Genomic DNA, 10,225 nt, shown 5'->3' on the forward strand with positions numbered 1-10,225 from the left:
ACTGAAAGGGTTAAGCCAGGGATGTATTGTCTCATATTCCTCCAACATTCTTAACTTGTTTTATGTCAGGAAAGGTCCGTAGGAAGTGGCTGGGCCTACCAACAGTAGCAAAAGGAGGTAAAATATTAGGCTATGTCAACCAATGCTGTGTGATTCAGTAGGGCATTTCTGATGTTTGTACAACTTGTTCAAATAAGTGTCATTTGAAGTCTTTCTTAAGAGAAGTTTCTGTCTGCGTACCAGATGCATCTCTGATTTTTCTCTACCATCTTTGGTTGGGATGAATATTGGATCCTAGCATGACCATTTAATGGTGCCACCTATATAAATTTTACACGCGAAGGGGTGGGAAATGAAGCTGATGTAGACTCCTTGATACACTAGATAGTGGTAGGTTTGTTACAATCTCATGGCTGAACCTCATTTAAACAACCAAAAACTAGGAAAGTGATATCTCTTCTCAAACAAGAAATTAAAGTGGATAACTAACAGTGCCAATTAATGTCAGTACTGAGATCTTTCTGTTGGGAAGAACAGACTATTCGGTCATGTTAAATATGTTTCTTTTGTCAGCGTTGAGAATATAAGGCATCTGATTTGAAAACTGAGTTGTTAGATGCTCCATAATGATGAAATTTATTAATACATATACTTACACTTAACGATTTTCCTTAAATGTACTTGGCACAATAGAACAATGAGCACAGCTACATTGTGGTGGCTTTCTTGTAGAATTTAGATATGGTAGTGGCCTGTAACCAAAGTTTATTTTGGGAGAGGATAGGCTATCTTGTCTGGAAGTTCAGGTTTTTGTACTCTTCTCTAGGACTTGCCTCCCATGTTTTGGGTCAGTCTTTTTCTTTCTTAGTACTTCCTACCTAAAAAGCTTCTGGACTGAATATCATGTATCTTCTTGCACTAATATTTATCCTATTTGCTGCATGATTGTGGTTGTCAGTACAAAACATCCAGATCACTTCTAAATCCTCTTGTGAATCATCATACCCTTCTCACTCTAGGTGTTGGGCTAAGCTCTGCTACTTTTTTCATCTTGCCACCTTTGATCACAAAATATGTCTTAAGACACCTCAACACCATTCCCTTTTAGTGAAGTACGTAAAACTCATGTCCAGTGTGAGGAATATGTAGTATTTTGTCTGATATGTTTTCTTGGGACTACACAACTGGGCCTTCGGAGAAAACCATCTCCATTCCAAAATTTTTAATCTTGTAGGATTTAAAAGCATGGCTTTACAAGCCAAAGTAAAGCTGCTGTCTGACCTAGCAGGAGTACTTGATATGTCTAACTAGAACAAAAAAGGAAAGATGCAGAAAAGCAGGAAGAAAAGAATGTTCTGTGGAATTTGGTCACTCTAAAAATAATCAAAAAACAAAACCTGAATTGAGGTGGAAAACACTATTGCTAATGCTTCAGTATGACTTTGTTAGTAACTCAGAGTTAGTGACTCTATAAAACTTGTTGGATCCGTTCAAAGGATGTTTCCATGCAGTACACGTGTACCCATGTGCTTAATGCTCCCAAAGTGAGATGACTGCCAGACTCCACCTTGCTGTAGTTTCAGTACTTGCCAAGTACTCTCAAGAATCCATAGTATCTCCCTGGAGTACACAGTTGTAATGACCTAATCCTTAGAGATAGTCAGGCTTGATTTTAATCCTAAAACATAGCATGCATGTTACTAAATGGACACAGCTGGATTCTAAAACACTTGTGTGAAATACAGCTGGAGTCAATTTTGAAGGTGGTGAAATGCATGTGATTTTAGTTAGAATTTCTCATTACTTAGGGAAAAAACAGTCTTAAGCTAATAAAATATTTGTGGAAATTTGCAGTTGTGATGGAATGTTGTACGTCTTTCTGGGAGAACTTCGTATGCAACACATTAGGTGTGGGCATAAATAGTTATCCTTATATCTAATTTAGAAACTAATTGAAAAAAGAGAGGAAGACCCCAAACACTAAGCGAAAAACTTGTGCTGGATTTTTAGCATCATTTTTAAAATAAGGCGATATTGAGTATGAATGAAACTTCTCAGAAAAGTATACGATACCATTGCTTTTCTAAACGTAGAATGGGTGATTGCTGGCTGTATTAAAGGGATTGTTGAACCAGTGAAGGTGGAAACTAGAAATAACTGTGAATGTTATCTAGCTCATACCTGTTACTACATATTAGTAAAACTAGCTAGATTTTTCTACTAGTGGTGCAGAGTAGAAGGCTGCAATAGAGCCATGGCAAAGTGTTCTTTAAGGCTCCTGAACACCTCTTGCTGCAAACTATCTTCTAGGTCTAGAAGCCTAAGAGGCACCTATTGCATGTTAAACCATTCAGAGGGTTTTAATTACTTCAAGACTTCAAAATGCCATATGATATGAGGATGTAGCTTTCAGATGGTGACCATTTTCCATACAGTAATTGCGATTTGGTATGGCTAGTGACTTGTACTATTGATTTTAATCAACCTGAGTTGTATGTTTTGGGGTTTTTTCAGGAGATATGAAGGAGAGTTGGGAAGATGACTCTCTAGAGCCAGAGAGAACTGAGTATGTGAAAACAAATACTTCTGAGAACTATGCAGAAATACTAGCACTGAAGGAAAGAACTGAAACCTTGGAAGGTCAGATAGCTGCACTTGAAGAACAATGCAGAAGAGAAAGAAACAAAAAAGAAGAGTTCAGTGGGCAGATTACTAACTTGCATCTCAAGCTCTCTGCTTCCAAAGAAAGGGCTTCTGGCTTAAGTGAAGAACTTCATCAGTGTCGAGCTGACTATCAGGAGATTGTTTCTGAATTAGATAAGCAGAAAACTATAAATAGGGAACAAGAAGAAAAGATTATTCAGCTAAATAACGAAGTAGAAGGTGCCAAAAAAAAAATAATTGATAAAGTGTCACAAATTAAAACAATGCAGTCCAAAGTATATGAGTTGTATAAATGTCACTTAGAATCTTATGCTATGGATATTGATTTAGTTAATCTAAAGGACTCCTTAGACTATCAAAAAGATGAACCAGAGAGTGTTCAAATGAGTCCTGTATGCATGCAGTCCCAAACTGCTTCTACAGCAGATCTGAGGCAGGAGAGCTCCTTTCACTGCAGCATTGAAAGCATTTGGGAGGAATGCAAAAATATTATTAAGGCCTCTTCACAAAAGAGTCAGCAGATTCAAGAACTACTTCGACAAGTTGAAGACTTAAAGAAGGGATTTGGTGACACTGAGAATTATAATAATCAACTAAAAATAAAATTAAATGAGATTGCAAATCAAGATTGTCAGTCTGTAAAGGAAAAAGATCTTATGAATCAGCTACAAGAGCAAATCCAGAAGAAAACCCAGGATTTTGAAAAACAGGCTGCAGAAGATCAGAGAGTAATTGCACAGTTTGAGGAGGAAGTTACCAGCTACAAGGGAAAAATAAGAGAGCTTGAATGCCTCCTGGAGGCTTGTAGAGCTAAAGATGACAGCATAACAAAGTTAGAAGTAGTACTTAAAGAAAAAGAATCTATTATTTTAAACCTAGAAAGTAATACAGTAGCTCTGCAAGAGAAATGTGCCAATTCAGACAAAAAAATGAAAGAATTAAATGATCAAGAAGCAAATCTGAAGAAGGAAGTTGTGCAGCTGATGAACAGCTTGGAGAACATGAAACACTCTCTTCAGGAAAAGGAGAAAAAAGAGGATAAGCAAATACAATCTATAGAATTGTAAGTAAGTAATGAGATAATTCATAGCCCTTTGAGAACAGACTCAAGTTAAAACCACCTTCTGTGAACATCAGTTTATTTTGACATAACACCTTTGCAAGTTTATTAACTTTATTAACCAAAATACTTCTTTAAGAAGTTTTAATACACTACTTGAATTTTATATTTGCATATTCTGCTGGCTATGTTTTCCTCACCTGTTTGTATATTCTTTCAAAAATATAGCTCCAAATCATGTGGAACTATTGTAGGGGGAAACAGGAGCATGCAAGGAAATGAAGAATTATTTGGGGATTTCTAATAGTTTTATGTTGTGTACCGTTTCTGGAGGAAGTGATACATAGTTTTATGTTATATCCTGTAACTTGTATAAAAGCAGGCAACATTTTCTTTGGAAAGGACTGAATGGTAAAAAGGAAAAGAAGAAAGAAAAAGAAAATAGCCTAGGGAGTAAACAGTAAACAGCTGGTTTTGGTAATAGCTATTCTAGGTGAACACAGTGTACTATAAGAACTTGAAAGAATAATGGGTGTAGGAGGGTAGAACTTCTCCTAGCCCCCTCTACTTTTTAAATCTTTAAGAAATAAGATTAAATGTATCTGAGAGATTATATTTGCTATATGGTAAGGAAATTACAATCATGTAAAAATAGCTTTAAGATGCTATGTAGCCCTCTTCCTGACTAGGGTTTCTTTAGTGCCATATCTGTGAGTACCTGAATATACTCTAAAGTACAATTTAGTATGAAGGTCTGGGGATCCCAAATCCTGTGCTTTTAACGCTTTGAAAGGTTTTCCTTTTGTGAGGCCTTATTTTGTATTGCCAATTATAGAAGCTAAAAAAAACTTCTGTTAGTTTTAAAGTAAAAATCAAAGATGTCTTACTGTAAACTTTTTTAAATAAATATGACCACTTAAAAATAAACCCATCAAACTTCTTAATTACTTTGTAGCAGTTGTAACAGCAGTACTTGCTGTAATGTTATTGTTTTTTCTATTTTCTTTTGATTTTTGTTTATTTTGATCCTTACAAGGTCTGGGATGTAGATATCAAGCTCAAACATACTTGATATTAACCTTGCTCTTTTGTTACTTTGTAAGGACACCTAGTAATAAAAATGATTGCTCTACTGTGCTTAAAAAAATAAAATTTAAAGAATTGCAGTGTTCAGAAGTGAATCTGAACAGTTTGTTACTTCAGGATCATATAATAAGAAGTTGAAATCTAAAAGTAAAATTATAAAGCTTGTCATTGATCTGATAGATCTGAGATTCTATTAATGAATAAAACCAGCAAAGAGCCTGAGTTAATGTGTAAAAGCTGTTTCTTTGAGATGTGTAACACTAATGTTGTTTATGTCTCTTAATTTCTAACACAAGGCTACGTAAGGATCTTTCTGAGACCTCTGCCCTTGTACAGAGTTTGAAAAAAGATTTACAGAGGAAAGAGGAAGAATATACAGATTTGAAAGAGAAATTTTCTGATGCCAAGAAACAAATTCAGCAAGTACAAAAAGAGGTTGGTAACCATAGGCCAAATGTTTCTTCTGCAAGTTTATGCTTGGGGTTCTGTTATTAAAACCTGTTTTCACAAATCTCAAGCTACAAATGTTAAAAGTGATTCATAATAAGGCTATTTTGAGTGATACATTTAGAGTAACAGGGAATCTTAAGTTACATTGCCATTTAAGGTGTAAGCTAAAGACAAGACTAGATGTCAAAAAATGGATTACTACAAATATTGAAGGGGGGAAAGTAAATTTTACTAATACACTTGAAAAAGGTTTGTGAAAACTATGGCTAATCTGGTTATGGAGAAGGACTTCATAATCTTTATAACAACAGTAGCCTTACATTGTTTTTTGTGCTGACTTCGAAGCCTCAGACTTGTGGAAAATGCTGATCGCTGGGAGGAAAGGATGGATTAATCAGAAAAGGAAAGCACTAACTTCCAGAGACTTTTTAAAATCTGAGGACAACTGAATTTGTAGTTTGATTAGGCTATTCCCTGGTGGTCTTGGGGTGGTTTTTGTTTGTAATTTTCTTTGTTTGTTTGTTTTCCGCCTGCCAAATGTAATACTCTATTCTATGGTGAAAATCGTTCCCTAGGAAGGATGTACAGTATAGCACACTTCCAGCCCCTGAAATTTAGCTGAGATGCTTGCAAAAATTTGACTCTTAAAGTATTTGGTTATTTAGATAACTTACAGAGATTGTAAAAGGCTTATAGCTAAATGTTAGCTTTGCTTGTTGTCTTTGTGCATTGTTACAGGTGTGTACAATGCGATCTGAGGAGACATCCCTGAGGAGCAAAGTTAATGAACTTCAGAAAATTAAAAACCAGCTTAGTGAAGAATTAGAGATCAAACAGCGCACCATCCTGCAACTTAAAAAGGTATTTTATTTTTTAAAATTTTACTTGCTTTTAATTTTTTTAACTAATCCATTAACGAGGCAAGTTTTCCAAGCAACAGGAGAAAGCTTACAGAAATTGGGGTAAAAATAAGAGTAGCCAGCTGAAATTAGTTTTAATGGATGAATGAAAGATATTTAAAGAACTTCTCACTGCAGGACATTGTCAAATTGTTTTAAATAGAGTAATCTGCCTAGTAAATACATACTTAATACCTGCAGATACCTTGATTCTGATTAGTGATACTTAGATATGTTAGTAGTAACGTCTTCCTCTAAACACTATTTTTTTTTTTTAATATCAGCTGCTCCTTTACACTATATGAAAAACTTATTTGTTCTGGACTGTTTGTCTTAAATACTTTATTCATTACTTATTAAAGCTCAGAATGAAAAGCTACTCATTTCTAGTATGTATATTTGTTTCTTTCAACACGTTTTCTTTAATTTGCTTTCAATGTGATACTTAGGAGCAGTTGAATAATGAGAAGCTGGAAGAAATCTCCAAACAGTACGAGAAAACACGTAAAGGTCAGAAAAAGCCATTATTGTTCCATTTTTTTGGTGTGGAATGGCAACATAATGAGTTGTCATGTTGTTAACGAATTTAGAGAGTCTTGTATATTTATATTTTAAAATACAGAGAAACTCTAACCTGGCCATTCAAATGTTAGAGTCAGGAATTAATTTTTATTGAATCATTATTAGCAGTTATATTTGAAAGCAAAGAAACAGTCTCAGAATAAGAAATGTAAGCCCCAGAGAAAGTATGGATTTGCTGTATCAGTGTTAACTTATTAAATGTTAGCATTTATTTGCCATTTTAGTTGGCCATTTAAACAAAGTCACACTGAAACGTGAACTGGCACAATAACAGTTTCTATAGGTTTGATAAACATTTATCAGTTGAACACTGGTTAGTTTCTCATATAATACGAGCCATAGTGTGACTGATGTTATCACTGAAATGCTTACCTAAATCAAGTTGATGAGAATCATTAAGAATTTTGGATTTGGGCAGTTGAGTAGAGATGCTCTATTTCTTTTTAACAGAGCTTTTGATCTGAGGGAATGGGGGAAATGACTTGTAATGAAGGCACTTTAGGAGAGAATGATGGTAACTAGGAGGGGGCTCATCTGTAAATTTATTTTCAAATCTTCAGATCTGTGTGCAAAGGAAAAAATAATTGAAGATATGCGGATGACATTAGAAGAACAAGAACAGACTCAGATTGAACAAGATCAAGTGCTTGAAGCCAAATTAGAAGAGATCAACAGATTAGTTTTGGGTAATCTCTCAATGGAAAGGAAGCAGGGAAGCAAAATTGTTTTGGATGTATTATGGTAGCTGCTTTAAACTTCTGGTTTTATTTGTTGACTGTTACTTAGGCATTAATTTTATGTGGTACATAACAAACTTCTAACAGTTAAAGGCTTCTGTTGTCCCTTTGTGGTCATAGCTGATAAATCCAAGTAACTTTAGTAGAAGGATGTAAATGTGGTCAAATATGCATTTGAAACTATACAATATGTAACCTCATTTTGTGTACTGACTAGAAGTGGAAGCATGGAAGCAGAAATATAGAGAGCTGAATAACCAGAGCGATAGTGGCTGGCAGCAAAAGATGAGCAAAAATGAAGAGAAAAACATAAATGAAAATGAGGAATTAATAAAGCTGCAAAAAGAACTGAAGGTAAAATATGGTGACGTAATTCAAACTTAGTTTTAAAGCCGTAACTTTCATTTAGGAGTCTAAATTCTTTTGTGTCACTATCTTCAAGAGCTAGGGCGTGATGTGGCAAGTTTTTATACTGGTAAAGGAAATCTCCTCTAAAAGCTGCAGTGCACCAGTGCAGCAAAGTCTGGATGCAGTGTCTTTGTAATATATGGCATCAGTGATGCCCCATAATGGATTGCACCCGTCCCTACGTTGTGCTACTATGCACAGTGCTTCTTCTGTAGCTGGGCTCCTCTTACAGTTGTCTTAACCAATCCAACTCCTAATATCAGTTCCAAACCTCTTTTCCGTCAGTTGCTTGGGCAACTAAATCAAACTCTTTCAAAATCTTGTGCTTGCTGTATGACCTGTAAGCCCTTCCTGTTAGGCTGAGGACTTACCTCTAATTCTCCTTGGATTAGAAAGTAGACTTTTTTTCCAAGCAGCTTTTCAGGTGCCTTCTGTCTTATGTCTGACAAGAGGTTTGACTGTGATAGAAAAGGAGGCAAAGTTCCTGTGGATTGAAGTGACATTCTTAGGTACACACCATCTCTGCCTACCATTCAAATTGTACTGCATTCTTTGCCTTTCAGTCTTGAAGTAGAAGTAAGTTTTCTAACATGTCCTGTAAGGCAGCATAAAAAATTGGGTATTTGTAAGTTAAAAGGTCTCTTTACCATTACTTTTGGTGTAACTTTTATAGTGTTTGTGACTTACCTAGAACATTTTTAGAGGAAAAAAGTTCTGTTCCATGAAGACGTGCCAGTCTGAATAAGTAGTGCTGAAAATTGTTAATTTTTTTCAGTAGAGAAGAACAAACGAGAATGTAATACTTGCACTTGGGAATACGCTGGAGTAAAACTGTGTTAGTATTTCTGTTACCTTTTTGAAACGAATCCATTTAATGGTAATCTGGATTTTAAGACTTTTTTTTTTGCTTAATAAAATCTATGGTTTTATTTCTGGTTTCATTAAAATAGGAAAATGAGGCAAAGTATCAAACTGATAGAAAGAAGTGGCTGGAGGAAAAAATGGGACTCATAAGTCAAGTAAAAGAAGCTGAGAGCCATCGCAACAGAGAAATGAGAAAATTTGCGGAGGACAGAGAACGTCATGTAGAGCAACAGGCAGAAATTGTAAGTGACTGGAGGTCTCAGCAGAGTCCTCTAGTGTAAGTCTTTAGTACAGAGCAAATCTCAAGTGATAACAGTGGGGGCACTTGAGGGTAGCTGGCCTTTGTCAAAGTCCTCTCGCTTTATCACATGGCAAAGCCTAGATGTGATCTTCTCAATATGGAAAGGGAAGAATAGGAGCGTCACAAAATGAAAAAACTTAGTACAAAATGGAAGTTAACATGTCTGTTCCTTTCTATCCTATCACCCCCACTACCTCACTATGAAGTCTTCAAACTTCATCTTTGTGTGTAAACATACCAATAAGTAACCTACACTTAAATGAATTGCTACTTAATGAAGCTAAGAAAATATACTTTGAAAAACAAGATTTGTTGCTTGGCTTTTCAAAAAAAAAACAAAAAAAAAGAGAAAGGGAAGCAGAAGTTGGAAAAAAAAAAGCCTCTTTCCAGATATAGAGTAAAAATACTTGGTCAAAATTCTAGTGGTTTTGCTCCCATATCGCTTTCAAAGTAGAGTGACTGATAGTTAATAACAAGGTGGATACCTTGCCTGTTCACTGGACTGCATCAAGTTTGTAACTTCTTAAGCATATGAAATTATTTTATGAATCTATACAAGCTGAAACTGTATTTGCATCTAGAAGTAGTTAGCAATGACTTTCTGGACCTGCAATCAGTACAGGAGGGTGTTAGGAGCTTAGGATTACTTTCACTTTGTCTGTGACTTTGCTTGACTGAGACTTGTTAGTAATAAAACCACAAAGCGAGCAAACAGGAGTGGTGGTTCTTACCAAAAATTCTCTTCACAAAGAGTATAAATACAGATACAGATTTTCTAACTGAAGCATGGTTTGCTTTTGCATATTTGTAGTGAAACTAGCTCTATGTGAGCTTTTTAAGATTTACATAGGCTCTTAAGTTTACTAAGGCCATAAAATAGTACTAACTATGCGAAGCCAAACTATCAGAACAGTTCAGATAGCGTGTAGAAGTGGTGTTCAATTCTAACCTATCTTTTCCCCATTTAGGAAAGACTTGCTGCGCAGCTGGTAGAAAAGGACAGCAATCTTCAAAAGTGGCGTGAAGAAAGAGATAAATTAGTAGAAGCTTTGGAATTACAGCTCAAGACTTTGGCTTCTAACACCACACAAAAAGACAAAGAAATAACAGAACTGAAACAGGCTGCACTAAAGGATTCAGGAAAGGTCATCTCTCTCTCTCTCTCTCTCTCTCT

The 10,225-nt window shown here is 35.5% G+C and overlaps 1 protein-coding gene across 1 annotated transcript in view; it reads left to right on the plus strand.

Moving 5' to 3' along the window:
• The window catches only part of KIF20B (kinesin family member 20B), a gene marked incomplete at its 3' end in the record, with an annotated part of 29,998 nt that extends 19,802 nt beyond the window's left edge, over window positions 1-10,196 (plus strand). Inside the window, 8 exon segments of the mRNA XM_009584151.1 lie at window positions 2,515-3,727; window positions 5,107-5,245; window positions 5,999-6,121; window positions 6,612-6,669; window positions 7,302-7,427; window positions 7,696-7,832; window positions 8,837-8,992; window positions 10,020-10,196. Of these exon segments, the coding sequence (XP_009582446.1) occupies window positions 2,515-3,727; window positions 5,107-5,245; window positions 5,999-6,121; window positions 6,612-6,669; window positions 7,302-7,427; window positions 7,696-7,832; window positions 8,837-8,992; window positions 10,020-10,196 (2,129 nt within the window).
• Between the last annotated feature and the right edge of the window lie 29 nt (window positions 10,197-10,225).

This window comes from Fulmarus glacialis, unplaced genomic scaffold (genome assembly GCF_000690835.1).
Source record: "Fulmarus glacialis isolate BGI_N327 unplaced genomic scaffold, ASM69083v1 Scaffold14198, whole genome shotgun sequence".
In the NCBI taxonomy this organism is placed as follows: domain Eukaryota; kingdom Metazoa; phylum Chordata; class Aves; order Procellariiformes; family Procellariidae; genus Fulmarus; species Fulmarus glacialis.